At 65.8% G+C, this 19252-nt stretch overlaps 1 protein-coding gene across 1 annotated transcript; it reads left to right on the top strand.

Moving 5' to 3' along the window:
* Window positions 1-8: 8 nt before the first annotated feature.
* EIF3F (eukaryotic translation initiation factor 3 subunit F) lies at window positions 9-19155 on the top strand. Its single transcript, XM_073566897.1, has 8 exons — window positions 9-181; window positions 313-383; window positions 15909-15988; window positions 16065-16202; window positions 18234-18325; window positions 18446-18582; window positions 18656-18769; window positions 18873-19155. The coding sequence occupies exons 1-8, from the start codon at window positions 46-48 to the stop codon at window positions 18948-18950; spliced, it is 846 nt and encodes a 281-aa protein (XP_073422998.1). The 5' UTR covers window positions 9-45; the 3' UTR covers window positions 18951-19155.
* The last annotated feature ends 97 nt before the right edge of the window (window positions 19156-19252 follow it).

Below are 19252 nucleotides of genomic sequence, written 5' to 3'. Positions count from 1 at the left end.
GGTGCAGGTGAGCAGTGGTGTCCGCCCTTCCTTTCTACCGCGGTGATGGCGGCTCCGGCTGTGGCGCCGGGCTCTCTGCACGGGCCGGTGGTGAAGGTTCATCCCGTGGTCCTGGCCTCCATTGTGGACAGCTACGAGCGCAGGAACGAGGGGGCGGCCCGGGTGATCGGGACCCTTCTGGGTAAGAGGCGGCGCTGTGTGTCACACGTGTGGTACCGGGTGTATAGCGGCCCGACTGATAGAGGAGACTATGGTGCATCAGGGCAGCGCCCTCGTGTGGCCGCACATTGTAATCTGTGTTTTTTCCCTCAGGTTCTGTGGACAAACACTCAGTGGAGGTGACGAACTGCTTCTCTGTGCCGCACAACGAGTCCGAGGACGAGGTACCCGGGGGAGGGGGGGGAAGAGGTGCTCGTTTGGGGGGGTGAGGGGGGAAGAGGTGCTCGTCGTCTGGGGGGGTGAGGGGGGAAGAGGTGCTCGTCGTCTGGGGGGTGAGGGGGGGAAGAGGTGCTCGTCGTCTGGGGGGTGAGGGGGGGAAGAGGTGCTCGTCGTCTGGGGGGTGAGGGGGGGAAGAGGTGCTCGTCGTCTGGGGGGGTGAGGGGGGAAGAGGTGCTCGTCGTCTGGGGGGGTGAGGGGGGAAGAGGTGCTCTTCTTGGGGGGGGAGGGGGGAAGAGGTGCTCTTCTTGGGGGGGGAGGGGGGGAAAGATGTGCTTGTCATGGGGGTGAGGGGGGAAAGATGTGCTTGTCATCTAGGAGGGAGGGTAGAAGAGGTGCTCGTCTGGGGGGGTGAGGGGGGAGGAGGTGCTCGTCTGGGGGGGTGAGGGGGGAGGAGGTGCTCGTCTGGGGGGGAAGGGGGGGAAGAGGTGCTCGTCGTCTGGGGGGGGGGTGAGGGGGGGAGGAGGTGCTCGTCGTCTGAGGGGGGGAGGAGGTGCTCGTCGTCTGGGGGGGGTGAGGGGGGGAGGAGGTGCTCGTCGTCTGGGGGGGTGAGGGGGGGAGGAGGTGCTCGTCGTCTGGGGGGGTGAGGGGGGGGGAAGAGGTGCTCGTCGTCTGGGGGGGTGAGGGGGGGGGAAGAGGTGCTCGTCGTCTGGGGGGGTGAGGGGGGGAAGAGGTGCTCTTCTTGGGGGGGGAGGAGGGAAAGATGTGCTTGTCATCTAGGGGGGGAGGAGGTGCTCGTTTGCGGGGGTGAGGGGGGAAGAGGTGCTCGTTTGGGGGGGTGAGGGGGGAAGAGGTGCTCGTTTGGGGGGGTGAGGGGGGAAGAGGTGCTCGTCTGGGGGTGAGGGGGGAAGAGGTGCTCGTCGTCTGGGGGGGTGAGGGGGGAAGAGGTGCTCGTCTGGGGGGGTGAGGGGGGAAGAGGTGCTCGTCTGGGGGGGAGGGGGGAAGAGGTGCTCTTCTTGGGGGGGAGGAGGGGGGGGAGATGTGCTTGTCATGGGGGTGAGGGGGGAAAGATGTGCTTGTCATGGGGGTGAGGGGGGAAAGATGTGCTTGTCATGGGGGTGAGGGGGGAAAGATGTGCTTGTCATGGGGGTGAGGGGGGAAAGATGTGCTTGTCATGGGGGTGAGGGGGGAAAGATGTGCTTGTCATGGGGGTGAGGGGGGAAAGATGTGCTTGTCATGGGGGTGAGGGGGGAAAGATGTGCTTGTCATGGGGGTGAGGGGGGAAAGATGTGCTTGTCATGGGGGTGAGGGGGGAAAGATGTGCTTGTCATGGGGGTGAGGGGGGGAAAGATGTGCTTGTCATGGGGGGAGGGGGAAAGATGTGCTTGTCATCTAGGAGGGAGGGGGGAAGAGGTGCTCTTCTTGGGGGGGAGGAGGGGGGGAGATGTGCTTGTCATGGGGGGGAGGAGGGGGGGAGATGTGCTTGTCATGGGGGTGAGGGGGGAAAGATGTGCTTGTCATGGGGGTGAGGGGGGAAAGATGTGCTTGTCATGGGGGTGAGGGGGGAAAGATGTGCTTGTCATGGGGGTGAGGGGGGAAAGATGTGCTTGTCATGGGGGTGAGGGGGGAAAGATGTGCTTGTCATGGGGGTGAGGGGGGAAAGATGTGCTTGTCATGGGGGGAGGGGGAAAGATGTGCTTGTCATCTAGGAGGGAGGGGGGAAGAGGTGCTCGTCGGGGGGGGAGGGGGGAGGAGGTGCTCGTCTGGGGGGGTGAGGGGGGGAAGAGGTGCTCGTCGTCTGGGGGGGTGAGGGGGGGAAGAGGTGCTCTTCTTGGGGGGGGAGGAGGGAAAGATGTGCTTGTCATCTAGGGGGGGAGGAGGTGCTCGTCTGGGGGGGAGGGGGGAAGAGGTGCTCGTCGTCTGGGGGGGAGGGGGGAAGAGGTGCTCGTCGTCTGGGGGGGAGGGGGGAAGAGGTGCTCGTCGTCTGGGGGGGTAGGGGGGAAGAGGTGCTCGTCGTCTGGGGGGTAGGGGGGGAAGAGGTGCTCGTCGTTCGGGGGGGGGTAGGGGGGAAGAGGTGCTCGTCGTCTGGGGGGGGGTAGGGGGGAAGAGGTGCTCGTCGTCTGGGGGGGAGGGGGGAAGAGGTGCTCGTGTCTGGGGGGAGGGGGGAAGAGGTGCTCGTGTCTGGGGGGAGGGGGGAAGAGGTGCTTGTCATGGGGGGGGAGGGGGAAGAGGTGCTCGTCGTCTGGGGGGGTGAGGGGGAGGAGGTGCTCGTCGTCTGGGGGGGTGAGGGGGAGGAGGTGCTCGTCTGGGGGGGTGAGGGGGGAAGAGGTGCTCGTCTGGGGGGTGAGGGGGGAAGAGGTGCTCTTCTTGGGGGGAGGAAGGGGGGGAGATGTGCTTGTCATGGGGGGGAGGAAGGGGGGGAGATGTGCTTATCATGGGGGGGAGGGGGGAAAGATGTGCTTGTCATCTGGGGGGAGGGGGGAAAGATGTGCTTGTCATCTGGGGGGAGGGGGGAAAGATGTGCTTGTCATCTGGGGGGGAGGGGGGAAAGATGTGCTTGTCATCTAGGGGGGAGGGGGGAAGAGGTGCTTGTCATGGGGGGGGAGGGGGGAAGAGGTGCTCGTCGTCTGGGGGGGGTGAGGGGGGAGGAGGTGCTCGTCGTCTGGGGGGGTGAGGGGGGAGGAGGTGCTCGTCGTCTGGGGGGGTGAGGGGGGAGGAGGTGCTCGTCGTCTGGGGGGGTGAGGGGGGAAGAGGTGCTCGTCGTCTGGGGGGGTGAGGGGGGAAGAGGTGCTCTTCTTGGGGGGGGGGGGAGATGTGCTTGTCATGGGGGGAGGGGGAAAGATGTGCTTGTCATCTAGGGGAGAGGGGGGAAGAGGTGCTCGTCTGGGGGGGGAGGGGGGAAGAGGTGCTCGTCGTCTGGGGGGGTGAGGGGGGAAGAGGTGCTCGTCGTCTGGGGGGGTGAGGGGGGAAGAGGTGCTCGTCGTCTGGGGGGGGTGAGGGGGGAAGAGGTGCTCGTCGTCTGGGGGGGTGAGGGGGGAAGAGGTGCTCGTCGTCTGGGGGGGTGAGGGGGGAAGAGGTGCTCGTCGTCTGGGGGGGTGAGGGGGGAAGAGGTGCTCGTCGTCTGGGGGGGTGAGGGGGGAAGAGGTGCTCTTCTTGGGGGGAGGAGATGTGCTTGTCATGGGGGAGGAGGGGGGGAGATGTGCTTGTCATGGGGGGGAGGGGGGGAGGGGGGGAGATGTGCTTGTCATGGGGGGGAGGGGGGAAAGATGTGCTTGTCATCTAGGGGGGAGGGGGGAAGAGGTGCTCGTCTGGGGGGGAGGGGGGAAGAGGTGCTCTTCTTGGGGGGGGAGATGTGCTTGTCATGGGGGGAGGGGGAAAGATGTGCTTGTCATCTAGGGGAGAGGGGGGAAGAGGTGCTCGTCTGGGGGGGGAGGGGGGAAGAGGTGCTCGTCGTCTGGGGGGAGGAGGGGGGGGAAGATGTGCTTGTCATGGGGGAGAGGGGGCAAGATGTGCTCGTCTGGGGGGTGAGGGGGGAAGAGGTGCTCGTCGTCTGGGGGGGTGGGGGGGGGAAGAGGTGCTCTTCTTGAGGGGGGAAGAGGCGCTCGTCTGGGGGGGTGAGGAGTGAGAGATCCTCGTCGTCTTGGGGGGGTGAGGGGGAGGAAGAGGTGCTCGTCGTCGGGGGGGTGAGGGGAGAAGAGGTGCTCGTCGTCGGGGGGGTGAGGGGGGAAGAGGTGCTCGTCGTCGGGGGGGTGAGGGGGGAAGAGGTGCTCGTCTGGGGGGGGTGAGGGGGGGAGAGGTACTCGTCGCCTGGGGGGGGTGAGGGGGGAAGAGGTGCTCTTCTTGGGGGGGGGGGGGGAGAGGTGCTTGTCGTGGGGGGGAGGTGATCGTCTTGGGGGGGGGAAGAGGTGCTCTTCTTGAGGGGGGGGAAGAGGTGCTTTTCGGAGGGAAGGGGTGCTCATCTTGGGGGGTGAGGAGGGGAGAGGTGCTCGTCTTGGGGGGGGGGGGGAGAGATGCTTGTCGAGGGGGAGGTGATCTTCTTGGGGGGATAGGTGCTTGTCGTGGGGGGGAGGGGGAGGTGATCGTCTTGTGGGGGAGAGGTGCTCGTCTGGGGGGGTGATGGGGGGGGAAGAGGCGCTCGTCTGGGGGGTGAGGAGTGAGATCCTCGTCGTCTTGTGGGGGAGAGGTGCTCGTCTGGGGTGGGTGATGGGGGGGAAGAGGCGCTCGTCTGGAGGGTGAGGAGTGAGATCCTCGTCGTCTTGGGGGGGGGGAAGAGGTGCTCGTCTTGGGGGGGGGGAAGAGGTGCTCGTCTTGGGGGGGGGGAAGAGGTGCTCGTCTTGGGGGGGGAAGAGGTGCCCGTCTGGGGGGATGAGCGGGGGAGAGGTGCTCGTCGTGGGGGGGAAGAGGTGCTAGTCGGGGGGGGGGGGGGGAGAGGTGCTCGGGGGGGGAGGTGCTCGTCTCGGGGGGGGGGGTGAGGGGGAAAGAGATGCTCGTCTGGGGGGATGAGCGGGGGAGAGGTGCTCGTCGTGGGGGGGAAGAGGTGCTAGTCTTGGGGGGGGGGGGGGGAGGTGATCGTCTTGTGGGGGAGAGGTGCTCGTCTGGGGGGGTGAGGGGGGGGAAGAGGCGCTCTTCTTGAGGTGGGGAAGAGGCGCTCGTCTGGGGGGTGAGGAGTGAGAGATCCTCGTCGTCTTGGGGGGAGGGGGTGAAGAGGTGCTCGTCGTCTGGGAGGGGTTGGGGGGGGAAGAGGTGCTCGTCGTCTCGGGGGTGAGGGGGGAAGAGGTGCTCGTCGTCTGGGGGGGGGTGAGGGGGGGAAGAGATGCTCCGTCGCCTGAGGGGGGGAGGAGATGTTCGTCGCCTGGGGGGGTGAGGGGGGGAGGAGATGCTCGTCGCCTGGGGGGGGTGAGGGGGGGGAAGAGATGCTCGTCGCCTGGGGGGGGTGAGGGGGGGAAGAGATGCTCGTCGCCTGGGGGGGGTGAGGGGGGGAAGAGATGCTCGTCGCCTGGGGGGGTGAGGGGGGGAAGAGATGCTCGTCGCCTGGGGGGGTGAGGGGGGGAAGAGGTGCTCGTCGCCTGGGGGGGGTGAGGGGGGAAGAGGTGCTCGTCGCCTGGGGGGGGGGGGGAGGGGGAGAGGTGATCGTCTTGGGGGGGGAAGAGGTGCTTGTCGGAGGGAAGGGGTGCTCATCTTGGGGGGTGAGGAGGGGAGAGGTGCTCGTCTTGGGGGGTGAAGAGGTGCGTGGGGGGGAGGTGATCTTCTTGGGGGGATAGGTGCTTGTCGTGGGGGGGAGGTGATCGTCTTGGGGGGGAGAGGTGCTCGTCTGGGGGGGTGATGGAGGGGGGGGAGAGGTGCTCGTCTGGGGGGTGAGGAGTGAGATCCTCGTCGTCTTGGGGGGGGGGGGAGAGGTGCTCATCTTGGGGGGGGAAAGATGCTCGTCTGGGGGGGTGAGGGGGGAAGAGGTGCTCGTCTGGGGGGGTGAGGGGGGAAGAGGTGCTCGTCTGGGGGGGTGAGGGGGGAAGAGGTGCTCATCTGGGGGGGTGAGGGGGGAAGAGGTGCTCGTCTGGGGGGGTGAGGGGGGGGAAGAGGTGCTCGTCTGGGGGGGTGAGGGGGGGGAAGAGGTGCTCGTCTGGGGGGGTGAGGGGGGGGGAAGAGGTGCTCGTCTGGGGGGGTGAGGGGGGCAAGAGGTGCTCGTCGTCTGGGGGGGTGAGGGGGGCAAGAGGTGCTCGTCGTCTGGGGGGGTGAGGGGGGCAAGAGGTGCTCGTCGCCTGGGGGGGGGTGGGGGGGAGAGGTACTCGTCGCCTGGGGGGAGTGAGGGGGGAAGAGGTGCTCGTCGCCTGGGGGGGTGAGGGGGAAGAGGTGGTCGTCGCCTGGGGGGGTGAGGGGGAAGAGGTGCTCGTCTTGGGGGTGGGGGGGGAAGAGGTGCTCGTCTTGGGGGGGGGGGGAAGAGGTGCTCGTCGGGGGGGGGGGGAGGTGCTCGTCTCGGGGGGGGGGGGGTGTGAGGGGGAAAGAGATGCTCGTCTGGGGGGGTGAGGGGGGCAAGAGATGCTCGTCGCCTGGGGGGGTGAGGGGGGGAAGAGGTGCTCGTCGCCTGGGGGGGGTGAGGGGGGAAGAGGTGCTCTTCTTGGGGGGGGGGGAGGGGGAGAGGTGATCGTCTTGGGGGGGGGAAGAGGTGCTTGTCGGAGGGAAGGGGTGCTCATCTTGGGGGGTGAGGAGGGGAGAGGTGCTCGTCTTGGGGGGTGAAGAGGTGCGTGGGGGGGAGGTGATCTTCTTGGGGGGATAGGTGCTTGTCGTGGGGGGGAGGTGATCGTCTTGGGGGGGAGAGGTGCTCGTCTGGGGGGGTGATGGAGGGGGGGGAGAGGTGCTCGTCTGGGGGGTGAGGAGTGAGATCCTCGTCGTCTTGGGGGGGGGGGGGGGGAGAGGTGCTCATCTTGGGGGGGGAAAGATGCTCGTCTGGGGGGGTGAGGGGGGAAGAGGTGCTCGTCTGGGGGGGTGAGGGGGGAAGAGGTGCTCGTCTGGGGGGGTGAGGGGGGAAGAGGTGCTCGTCTGGGGGGGTGAGGGGGGAAGAGGTGCTCGTCTGGGGGGGTGAGGGGGGAAGAGGTGCTCGTCTGGGGGGGTGAGGGGGGGGAAGAGGTGCTCGTCTGGGGGGGTGAGGGGGGGGAAGAGGTGCTCGTCTGGGGGGGTGAGGGGGGCAAGAGGTGCTCGTCGTCTGGGGGGGTGAGGGGGGCAAGAGGTGCTCGTCGTCTGGGGGGGTGAGGGGGGCAAGAGGTGCTCGTCGCCTGGGGGGGGTGGGGGGGAGAGGTGCTCGTCGCCTGGGGGGGGTGAGGGGGGAAGAGGTGCTCGTCGCCTGGGGGGGTGAGGGGGGAAGAGGTGCTCGTCGCCTGGGGGGGTGAGGGGGAAGAGGTGGTCGTCGCCTGGGGGGGTGAGGGGGAAGAGGTGCTCGTCTTGGGGGGGGGGGGGGGGGGGGGAAGAGGTGCTCGTCTTGGGGGGGGGGGAGAGGTGCTCGTCTTGGGGGGGAGAGGTGCTCGTCTCGGGGGGGGGTGTGAGGGGGAAAGAGATGCTCGTCTGGGGGGATGAGCGGGGGAGAGGTGCTCGTCGTGGGGGGAAGAGGTGCTCTTCTTGGGGGGGGGGGGCGAGAGGTGCCTGTCGTGGGGGGGAGGGGGAGGTGATCTTGGGGGGAGAGGTGCTTGTGGGGGGAGGGGGAGGTGATCTTGGGGGGGAGAGGTGCTTGTTGTGGGGGGAGGGGGAGGTGATCGTCTTGTGGGGGAGCGGTGCTAGTCTGGGGGGGTGAGGGGGGGAAGAGGTGCTCTTCTTGAGGGGGGGAAGAGGCGCTCATCTGGGGGGTGAGGAGTGAGAGGTCCTCGTCGTCTTGGGGGGGGTGAAGAGGTCCTCGTCGTCTTGGGGGGGGTGAAGTGGTGCTCGTCGTCTGGGGGGGGGAGAGGTGCTCGTCGTCTGGGGGGTGAGGGGGGAAGAGGTGCTCGTCGTCTGGGGGGGGGTGAGGGGGGGAAGAGATGCTCCGTCGCCTGAGGGGGGGAGGAGATGTTCGTCGCCTGGGGGGGTGAGGGGGGGAAGAGATGCTCGTCGCCTGGGGGGGGTGAGGGGGAAAAGAGATGCTCGTCGCCTGGGGGGGGTGAGGGGGAAAAGAGATGCTCGTCGCCTGGGGGGGGTGAGGGGGGGGGGAAGAGATGCTCGTCGCCTGGGGGGGGTGAGGGGGGGGGAAGAGATGCTCGTCGCCTGGGGGGGGTGAGGGGGGGGGAAGAGATGCTCGTCGCCTGGGGGGGGTGAGGGGGGGGGGAAGAGATGCTCGTCGCCTGGGGGGGGTGAGGGGGGGGGGGAAGAGATGCTCGTCGCCTGGGGGGGGTGAGGGGGGGGGGGAAGAGATGCTCGTCGCCTGGGGGGGGTGAGGGGGGGGGGGAAGAGATGCTCGTCGCCTGGGGGGGGTGAGGGGGGGGGAAGAGATGCTCGTCGCCTGGGGGGGGTGAGGGGGGGGAAGAGATGCTCGTCGCCTGGGGGGGGTGAGGGGGGGGAAGAGATGCTCGTCGCCTGGGGGGGGTGAGGGGGGGGAAGAGATGCTCGTCGCCTGGGGGGGGTGAGGGGGGGGAAGAGATGCTCGTCGCCTGGGGGGGGTGAGGGGGGGGAAGAGATGCTCGTCGCCTGGGGGGGGTGAGGGGGGGGAAGAGATGCTCGTCGCCTGGGGGGGGTGAGGGGGGGGAAGAGATGCTCGTCGCCTGGGGGGGGTGAGGGGGGGAAGAGGTGCTCGTCGCCTGAGGGGGGAAGAGATGCTCGTCGCCTGGGGGGGTGAGGGGGGGGGAAGAGATGCTCGTCGCCTGGGGGGGGTGAGGGGGGGAAGAGGTGCTCGTCGCCTGAGGGGGGAAGAGATGCTCGTCGCCTGGGGGGGTGAGGGGGGGGGAAGAGATGCTCGTCGCCTGGGGGGGGTGAGGGGGGGGAAGAGATGCTCGTCGCCTGGGGGGGGTGAGGGGGGGGAAGAGATGCTCGTCGCCTGGGGGGGGTGAGGGGGGGGAGAGGTGCTCGTCGCCTGAGGGGGGAAGAGGTGCTCGTCGCCTGGGGGGGGTGAGGGGGAAGAGGTGCTCTTCTTGGGGGGGGGAGGTGATCGTCTTGGGGGGGGGGGGGAAGAGGTGCTTGTCGGAGGGAAGGGGTGCTCATCTTGGGGGGTGAGGAGGGGAGAGGTGCTCGTCTTGGGTGAAGAGGTGCTTGGGGGGAGAGGTGCTTGTTGTGGGGGGGAGGGGGAGGTGATCGTCTTGTGGGGGAGAGGTGCTCGTCTGGGGGGGTGAGGGGGGGGGAAGAGGCGCTCTTCTTGAGGGGGGGAAGAGGCGCTCGTCTGGGGGGTGAGGAGTGAGAGATCCTCGTCGTCTTGGGGGGAGGGGGTGAAGAGGTGCTCGTCGTCTGGGAGGGGTTGGGGGGGGAAGAGGTGCTCGTCGTCTGGGGGGTGAGGGGGGAAGAGGTGCTCGTCGTCTGGGGGGTGAGGGGGGAAGAGGTGCTCGTCGTCTGGGGGGGGGTGGGGGGGGAAGAGATGCTCCGTCGCCTGAGGGGGGGAGGAGATGTTCGTCGCCTGGGGGGGTGAGGGGGGGAGGAGATGCTCGTCGCCTGGGGGGGGTGAGGGGGGGAAGAGATGCTCGTCGCCTGGGGGGGTGAGGGGGGGAAGAGATGCTCGTCGCCTGGGGGGGGTGAGGGGGGGAAGAGATGCTCGTCGCCTGGGGGGGGTGAGGGGGGGAAGAGATGCTCGTCGCCTGGGGGGGGTGAGGGGGGGAAGAGATGCTCGTCGCCTGGGGGGGGTGAGGGGGGGAAGAGATGCTCGTCGCCTGGGGGGGGTGAGGGGGGGAAGAGATGCTCGTCGCCTGGGGGGGCTGAGGGGGAAGAGATGCTCGTCGCCTGGGGGGGGTGAGGGGGGAAGAGGTGCTCGTCGCCTGGGGGGGGGGGGGAAGAGGTGCTCGTCGCCTGGGGGGGGGGGGGAAGAGGTGCTCGTCGCCTGGGGGGGGGGGAAGAGGTGCTCGTCGCCTGGGGGGGGGGGAAGAGGTGCTCGTCTTGGGGGGGGGGGGAGAGGTGCTCGTCTTGGGGGGGGGGGGGGGGAGAGGTGCTCGTCTTGGGGGGGGGGGGGGAGAGGTGCTCGTCTTGGGGGGGGGGGGGAGAGGTGCTCGTCTTGGGGGGGGGGGGGAGAGGTGCTCGTCTTGGGGGGGGGGGGGGGGAGAGGTGCTCGTCTTGGGGGGGGGAGGGGGAGAGGTGCTCGTCTTGGGGGGGGGGGGAGAGGTGCTCGTCTTGGGGGGGGGGGGGGAGAGGTGCTCGTCTTGGGGGGGGGTGCTCGTCTGGGGGGATGAGCGGGGGAGAGGTGCTCGTCTTGGGGGGGGGGGTGTGAGGGGGGGAGAGGTGCTCGTCTGGGGGGATGAGCGGGGGAGAGGTGCTCGTCGTGGGGGGAAGAGGTGCTCTTCTTGGGGGGGCGTGAGAGGTGCCTGTCGTGGGGGGGAGGGGGAGGTGATCTTGGGGGGAGAGGTGCTTGTCGGAGGGGGAGGTGATCTTGGGGGGGAGAGGTGCTTGTTGTGGGGGGGAGGGGGAGGTGATCGTCTTGTGGGGGAGCGGTGCTAGTCTGGGGGGGTGAGGTGGGGAAGAGGTGCTCTTCTTGAGGGGGGAAGAGGCGCTCATCTGGGGGGTGAGGAGTGAGAGATCCTCGTCGTCTTGGGGGGGTGAAGAGGTGCTCGTCGTCTGGGGGGGTTGGGGGGGGAGAGGTGCTCCTCGTCTGGGGGGTGAGGGGGGAAGAGGTGCTCGTCGTCTGGGGGGGAAGGTGAGGGGGGGAAGAGATGCTCCGTCGCCTGAGGGGGGGAGGAGATGTTCGTCGCCTGGGGGGGGTAAGGGGGGGAAGAGATGCTCGTCGCCTGGGGGGGGTGAGGGGGGAAAGAGATGCTCGTCGCCTGGGGGGGGTGAGGGGGGGGGGGAAGAGATGCTCGTCGCCTGGGGGGGGGTGAGGGGGGGGGGAAGAGATGCTCGTCGCCTGGGGGGGGTGAGGGGGGGGGGAGAGATGCTCGTCGCCTGGGGGGGGTGAGGGGGGGGGGAAGAGATGCTCGTCGCCTGGGGGGGGTGAGGGGGGGGAAGAGATGCTCGTCGCCTGGGGGGGGTGAGGGGGGGAAGAGGTGCTCGTCGCCTGAGGGGGGAAGAGATGCTCGTCGCCTGGGGGGGTGAGGGGGGGGGAAGAGATGCTCGTCGCCTGGGGGGGGTGAGGGGGGGGAAGAGATGCTCGTCGCCTGGGGGGGGTGAGGGGGGGGAAGAGATGCTCGTCGCCTGGGGGGGGTGAGGGGGGGAAGAGGTGCTCGTCGCCTGAGGGGGGAAGAGGTGCTCGTCGCCTGGGGGGGGTGAGGGGGAAGAGGTGCTCTTCTTGGGGGGGGGGGGGGGGGAAGAGGTGCTTGTCGGAGGGAAGGGGTGCTCATCTTGGGGGGTGAGGAGGGGAGAGGTGCTCGTCTTGGGTGAAGAGGTGCTTGGGGGGAGAGGTGCTTGTTGTGGGGGGGAGGGGGAGGTGATCGTCTTGTGGGGGAGAGGTGCTCGTCTGGGGGGGTGAGGGGGGGGAAGAGGCGCTCTTCTTGAGGGGGGGAAGAGGCGCTCGTCTGGGGGGTGAGGAGTGAGAGATCCTCGTCGTCTTGGGGGGAGGGGGTGAAGAGGTGCTCGTCGTCTGGGAGGGGTTGGGGGGGGAAGAGGTGCTCGTCGTCTGGGGGGTGAGGGGGGAAGAGGTGCTCGTCGTCTGGGGGGTGAGGGGGGAAGAGGTGCTCGTCGTCTGGGGGGGGGTGAGGGGGGGAAGAGATGCTCCGTCGCCTGAGGGGGGGAGGAGATGTTCGTCGCCTGGGGGGGTGAGGGGGGGAGGAGATGCTCGTCGCCTGGGGGGGGTGAGGGGGGGAAGAGATGCTCGTCGCCTGGGGGGGGTGAGGGGGGGAAGAGATGCTCGTCGCCTGGGGGGGGTGAGGGGGGGAAGAGATGCTCGTCGCCTGGGGGGGGTGAGGGGGGGAAGAGATGCTCGTCGCCTGGGGGGGGTGAGGGGGGGAAGAGATGCTCGTCGCCTGGGGGGGGTGAGGGGGGGAAGAGATGCTCGTCGCCTGGGGGGGGTGAGGGGGGGAAGAGATGCTCGTCGCCTGGGGGGGGTGAGGGGGGGAAGAGATGCTCGTCGCCTGGGGGGGGTGAGGGGGGGGAAGAGATGCTCGTCGCCTGGGGGGGGTGAGGGGGGGGAGGAGATGCTCGTCGCCTGGGGGGGGTGAGGGGGGGAAGAGATGCTCGTCGCCTGGGGGGGGTGAGGGGGGGAAGAGATGCTCGTCGCCTGGGGGGGGTGAGGGGGGGAAGAGATGCTCGTCGCCTGGGGGGGGTGAGGGGGGGAAGAGGTGCTCGTCGCCTGGGGGGGGTGAGGGGGGAAGAGGTGCTCGTCGCCTGGGGGGGGTGAGGGGGGAAGAGGTGCTCGTCGCCTGGGGGGGGTGAGGGGGGAAGAGGTGCTCGTCGCCTGGGGGGGGTGAGGGGGAAGAGGTGCTCGTCTTGGGGGGGGGGGGGGGGGAAGAGATGCTCGTCGCCTGGGGGGTTGAGGGGGGGAAGAGATGCTCGTCGCCTGAGGGGGGGAGAGGTACTCGTCGCCTGGGGGGGGTGAGGGGGAAGAGGTGCTCGTCGCCTGGGGGGGGTGAGGGGGAAGAGGTGCTCGTCGCCTGGGGGGGTGAGGGGGGAGAGGTACTCGTCGCCTGGGGGGGGTGAGGGGGAAGAGGTGCTCGTCGCCTGGGGGGGTGAGGGGGAAGAGGTGCTCGTCGCCTGGGGGGGTGAGGGGGAAGAGGTGCTCGTCGCCTGGGGGGGTGAGGGGGAAGAGGTGCTCGTCGCCTGGGGGGGTGAGGGGGAAGAGGTGCTCGTCGCCTGGGGGGGTGAGGGGGAAGAGGTGCTCGTCGCCTGGGGGGGTGAGGGGGAAGAGGTGCTCGTCGCCTGGGGGGGTGAGGGGGAAGAGGTGCTCGTCGCCTGGGGGGGTGAGGGGGAAGAGGTGCTCGTCGCCTGGGGGGGTGAGGGGGAAGAGGTGCTCGTCGCCTGGGGGGGTGAGGGGTGCTCGTCGCCTGGGGGGGTGAGGGGTGAGGGGTGCTCGTCGCCTGGGGGGGTGAGGGGGAAGAGGTGCTCGTCTTGGGGGGGGGGGAGAGGTGCTCGTCTTGGGGGGGGGGGGGGGAGAGGTGCTCGTCTTGGGGGGGGGGGGGAGAGGTGCTCGTCTTGGGGGGGGGGGGGGAGAGGTGCTCGTCTTGGGGGGGGGGGGGAGAGGTGCTCGTCTTGGGGGGGGGGAGGTGCTCGTCTTGGGGGGGGGGGAGGTGCTCGTCTTGGGGGGGGGGGAGAGGTGCTCGTCTTGGGGGGGGGAGAGGTGCTCGTCTTGGGGGGGGGTGCTCGTCTGGGGGGATGAGCGGGGGAGAGGTGCTCGTCTTGGGGGGGGAGAGGTGCTCGTCTCAGAGGGGGGGGGGTGAGGGGGGGAGAGGTGCTCGTCTGGGGGGATGAGCGGGGGAGAGGTGCTCGTCGTGGGGGGAAGAGGTGCTCGTCTTGGGGGGATGAGCGGGGGAGAGGTGCTCGTCTTGGGGGGGGAGAGGTGCTCGTCTCGGGGGGGGGGGTGTGAGGGGGGGAGAGGTGCTCGTCTGGGGGGATGAGCGGGGGAGAGGTGCTCGTCGTGGGGGGAAGAGGTGCTCTTCTTGGGGGGGGGGGGGCGCGAGAGGTGCCTGTCGTGGGGGGGAGGGGGAGGTGATCTTGGGGGGAGAGGTGCTTGTCGGAGGGGGAGGTGATCTTGGGGGGGAGAGGTGCTTGTTGTGGGGGGGAGGGGGAGGTGATCGTCTTGTGGGGGAGCGGTGCTAGTCTGGGGGGGTGAGGTGGGGAAGAGGTGCTCTTCTTGAGGGGGGAAGAGGCGCTCATCTGGGGGGTGAGGAGTGAGAGATCCTCGTCGTCTTGGGGGGGTGAAGAGGTGCTCGTGGTCTGGGGGGGTTGGGGGGGGAGAGGTGCTCGTCGTCTGGGGGGTGAGGGGGGAAGAGGTGCTCGTCGTCTGGGGGGGAAGGTGAGGGGGGGAGGAGATGTTCGTCGCCTGGGGGGGGTGAGGGGGGGAAGAGATGCTCGTCGCCTGGGGGGGGTGAGGAGGGAAAGAGATGCTCGTCGCCTGGGGGGGGTGAGGGGGGGGGGGGAAGAGATGCTCGTCGCCTGGGGGGGGTGAGGGGGGGGGGGAAGAGATGCTCGTCGCCTGGGGGGGGTGAGGGGGGGGGGGAAGAGATGCTCGTCGCCTGGGGGGGGTGAGGGGGGGGGGAAGAGATGCTCGTCGCCGGGGGGGGTGAGGGGGGGGGGAAGAGATGCTCGTCGCCTGGGGGGGTGAGGGGGGGAAGAGATGCTCGTCGCCTGGGGGGGGTGAGGGGGGGGGAAGAGATGCTCGTCGCCTGGGGGGGGTGAGGGGGGGGGAAGAGATGCTCGTCGCCTGGGGGGGGTGAGGGGGGGGGAAGAGATGCTCGTCGCCTGGGGGGGGTGAGGGGGGGGAAGAGATGCTCGTCGCCTGGGGGGGGTGAGGGGGGGGAAGAGATGCTCGTCGCCTGGGGGGGGTGAGGGGGGGGAGAGGTGCTCGTCTTGGGTGAAGAGGTGCTTGGGGGGGAGAGGTGCTTGTCGTGGGGGGGAGGGGGAGGTGATCATCTTGGGGGGATAGGTGCTTGTCGTGGGGGGGAGGTGATCGTCTTGTGGGGGAGAGGTGCTCGTCTGGGGGGGTGATGTGGGGGGGGGGGAAGAGGCGCTCGTCTGGGGGGTGAGGAGTGAGATCCTCGTCGTCTGGGGGGGGGGAAGAGGTGCTCATCTTGGGGGGGAGAGAGATGCTCGTCTGGGGGGATGAGCGGGGGAGAGGTGCTTGTTGTGGGGGGGAAAGAGGTGCTAGCCTTGGGGGGGGGGAGAGGTGCTCGTCTTGGGGGGTGGGGGGGAAGAGGTGCTCGTCTTGGGGGGGAAGAGGTGCTCGTCTTGGGGGGGGGGGGAAGAGGTGCTTGCCTTGGGGGGGGGGGGAAAGAGGTGCTCGTCTTGGGGGGGGGGGGGAAGAGGTGCTAGTCTTGGGGGAAGAGGTGCTCGTCTGGGGGGGGGGGAAGAGGTGCTCGTCTGGGGGGGGGGGGAAGAGGTGCTCGTCTGGGGGGGGGGGAAGAGGTGCTCGTCTGGGGGGGGGAAGAGGTGCTCGTCTGGGGGGGGGAAGAGGTGCTCGTCTGGGGGGGGGAAGAGGTGCTCGTCTGGGGGGGGGAAGAGGTGCTCGTCTGGGGGGGGGAAGAGGTGCTCGTCTGGGGGGGGAAGAGGTGCTCGTCGGGGGGGGGGAAGAGGTGCTCGTCTGGGGGGGGAGAGGTGCTCGTCTTGGGGGGGGGGGGAAAGAGGTGCTCGTCGTCTGGGGGGTGAGGGGGGAAAGAGATGCTCGTCTGGGGGGATGAGCGGGGGAGAGGTGCTAGTCTTGGGGGGGGGGGGAGAGAGGTGCTCGTCGTGGGGGGTGTGAGGGGAGAAGAGGTGCTCGTCGTCTGAGGGGGGAGAGAGGTGCTCGTCGTCTGGAAGGGAGGGGGAGAGGTTGTCTGGAGGGGTGAGGGGGAAGAGGTTGTCGTCGTCTGGGGGGGTGAGGGGGGGGGAGTGCTCGTCGTAGGGTGGGGGCGAAGGGGTGCTCGTCATCTGGGGAGGATAGGGAAAAGGTGCCTGCTGTGAGAGAGAGGGGAGGAAGGTGTCTGCCGTCTGGGGAGTTGGGGGGGGGGGGGGAGAGAAGACATGCCCACCATCAGGGGAGGAGAAGGTGCCTGTATTCTGGTGGGTATAAGGCACCCACCGTCTCGGTGGGGGGTGGAAGGAAAGTGTCTGCCGTTTGAGGGGTGGGCCCGCAGGGGGAGTGGGAGGAATGTCCCTGCTGTCAGAGCGTGGAGTAAGGTGTCCAGTGTCGGGGGGTTAAGTGACCGCTGTCCAGGGGTGATGGTGGGAAGAAGGTAGCTGCCATCTGGGGGTGATTGGTGGAGGAGAGGTGCCCAGGGTGGGGGGCCTTCTGGTTTCGGGTACTGACGCCTGTTGTCTTCCAGGTGGCAGTGGACATGGAGTTCGCTAAGAACATGTACGAGCTTCACAAGAAGGTTTCATCCACGGAGCAGATCCTGGGCTGGTGAGTGGCACCTGGCTATCGGGGACAATAACTCAGCCCTGCTTCCGTCCCCCACTGACCATATTGTGTACTGCAGGTATGCCACCGGGAATGACATCACCGAACACTCCGTCCTGATCCACGAATATTATAGCCGCGAGGCAACCAACCCCATCCACATGACCGTGGACACCGGCCTTCAGGGGGGGCGCATGAACATCAAGGCCTACATCAGGTACCTGCATACATACTGATATATCCTGCAGATTATTACACCACTGACCTCTCTGCAGAACATCGCTCCTCCACCTCCTGACAGATACATAGTGATATATCCTGCAGATTATTACACCACTGACCTCTCTGCAGACCATCGATCCTCCACCTCCTGACAGATACATAGTGATATATCCTGCAGATTATTACACCACTGACCTCTCTACAGAACATCGCTCCTCCACCTCCTGACAGATACAGTGATATATCCTGCAGATTATTACACCACTGACCTCTCTACAGAACATCGCTCCTCCACCTCCTGACAGATACAGTGATATATCCTGCAGATTATTACACCACTGACCACTCTGCAGAACATCGCTCCTCCACCTCCTGACATACATAGTGATATATCCTGCAGATTATTACACCACTGACCTCTCTGCAGAGCATCGCTCCTCCACCTCCTGACAGATATAGTGATATATCCTGCAGATTATTACACCACTGACCTCTCTGCAGAACATCGCTCCTCCACCTCCTGACAGATACATAGTGATATATCCTGCAGATTATTACACCACTGACCTCTCTGCAGAGCATCGCTCCTCCACCTCCTGACAGATACATAGTGATATATCCTGCAGATTATTACACCACTGACCTCTCTGCAGAACATCACTCCTCCACCTCCTGACAGATACATAGTGATATATCCTGCAGATTATTACACCACTGACCTCTCTGCAGACCATCGCTCCTCCACCTCCTGACAGATACATAGTGATATATCCTGCAGATTATTACACCACTGCCCTCTCTGCAGAACATCACTCCACCTCCTGACATATACATAGTGATATATCCTGCAGATTATTACACCACTGACCCCTCTGCAGGACATCACTCCTCCACCTCCTGACAGATATAGTGATATATCCTGCAGATTACACCACTGACCTCTCTGCAGAACATCGCTCCTCCACCTCCTGACAGATACATAGTGATATATCCTGCAGATTATTACACCACTGATCTCTCTGCAGAACATCGCTCCTCCACCTCCTGACAGATACATAGTGATATATCATGTAGATTATTACACCACTGACCTCTCTGCAGAACATCGCTCCTCCACCTCCTGACAGATACATAGTGATATATCCAGCAGATTACACCACTGACCTCTCTGCAGAACATCGCTCCTCCACCTCCTGACAGATACATAGTGATATATCCAGCAGATTACACCACTGACCTCTGTGCAGAACATTGCTCCTCCACCTCCTGACAGATACATAGTGATATATTCTGCAGATTATTACACCACTGCCCTCTCTGCAGAACATCACTCCACCTCCTGACATATACATAGTGATATATCCTGCAGATTATTACACCACTGACCCCTCTGCAGGACATCGCTCCTCCACCTCCTGACAGATACATAGTGATATATCCTGCAGATTATTACACCACTGACCTCTCTGCAGAGCATCACTCCTCCACCTCCTGACAGATACATAGTGATATATCCTGCAGATTATTACACCACTGACCTCTCTGCAGAGCATCGCTCCTCCACCTCCTGACAGATACATAGTGATATATCCTGCAGATTATTACACCACTGACCCCTCTGCAGGACATCGCTCCTCCACCTCCTGACAGATACATAGTGATATATCCTGCAGATTATTACACCACTGACCTCTCTGCAGAACATCGCTCCTCCACCTCCTGACATATACATAGTGATATATCCTGCAGATTATTACACCACTGACCCCTCTGCAGGACATCGCTCCTCCACCTCCTGACAGATACATAGTGATATATCCTGCAGATTATTACACCACTGACCTCTCTGTAGAACATCGCTCCTCCACCTCCTGACAGATGCATAGTGATATATCCTGCAGATTATTACACCACTGACCTCTCTGCAGAGCATCGCTCCTCCACCTCCTGACAGATACATAGTGATATATCCTGCAGATTATTATACGACTGACCACTACTCCCATGTGTTCAATTTCTTTTGCAGCACTCCGATGGGTGTCCCTGGTAAAACAATGGGTGTCATGTTCACGCCGCTCACCGTGCAGTTCATATACTATGACACGGAGAGGATAGGAGGTGAGTGGCTGCAGATGATGGGGGTGTTTGTCCGATCCTTTGTGTATAGGGCTGCGATGCCATCCTGTGGCCGTTCACGGTTCTTCGGCCTGGTGTGACCGCCTTTTCTTCCCTTTGCAGTTGACCTTATAACAAAGACCTGCTTTAACCCTAACCGCTCCATCGGTCTGACGAGTGACCTCCAGCAGGTGGGCTCCGCTGCCACGCGCCTGCAAGACTCGCTGAGCACCGTGCTGCAGTACTCGGAGGACGTTCTGGTGAGTGGCCTGCGGCGGGTGGTAATGCTCGCTGCCCCCTCGCTCTTTATATTCATCATCTTTTTCTCTTCAGTCAGGTAAAGTCTCTGCAGATAACAATGTGGGCCGCTTCCTGATGGACCTGGTGAACCAGGTGCCGAAAATAACCCCCGAAGACTTTGAGGCCATGCTGAACAGCAACATCAACGTGAGTAGTACTATCAGTTATGAGCGCGGTATCTAAGAGGCTAGTCTCCACCCCGTCATTGTGGGTGTTCATTACTTTACCTTTCCTCTTCTCTCTCCTTCAGGATCTGCTGATGGTCACGTATCTCGCCAACCTTACCCAGTCGCAGATAGCTCTCAATGAGAAGCTCTTGAACCTGTGAGACGCCCTCTCTGTCCCCTAGAGGCTGGATTATCCACATGTCTGGACTTTTTCACTTTGTTTTGTGATTTCTGCCGGCGGGGTCAGTGCGGCTCATCCTGATCAGACACAGCGACTCCCTAAATGACCCCACAATTATAGGGGGAGCCCCGTTGCTGCTCGCAGGTGTCAGTCCTCACTGTTAATAAAGCTTTATTATTCTATCACTCACTGTGGGCCTCTCTCTGCTTGCTGCCAGTGAATGGGCACATAGCCAGAGCTTAATGTATACTCCCAGCTGAGGGTTTGTTACAGTATCTCCAG

This window comes from Dendrobates tinctorius, unplaced genomic scaffold, assembly GCF_039654945.1.
Source record: "Dendrobates tinctorius isolate UK_male_01 unplaced genomic scaffold, ASM3965494v1 ptg000019l, whole genome shotgun sequence".
Classification (NCBI taxonomy): Eukaryota; Metazoa; Chordata; class Amphibia; order Anura; family Dendrobatidae; genus Dendrobates; species Dendrobates tinctorius.
The sequence above is the reverse complement of the archived record's forward strand: the minus strand, read 5'-3'. Positions and strand labels throughout refer to the sequence as shown.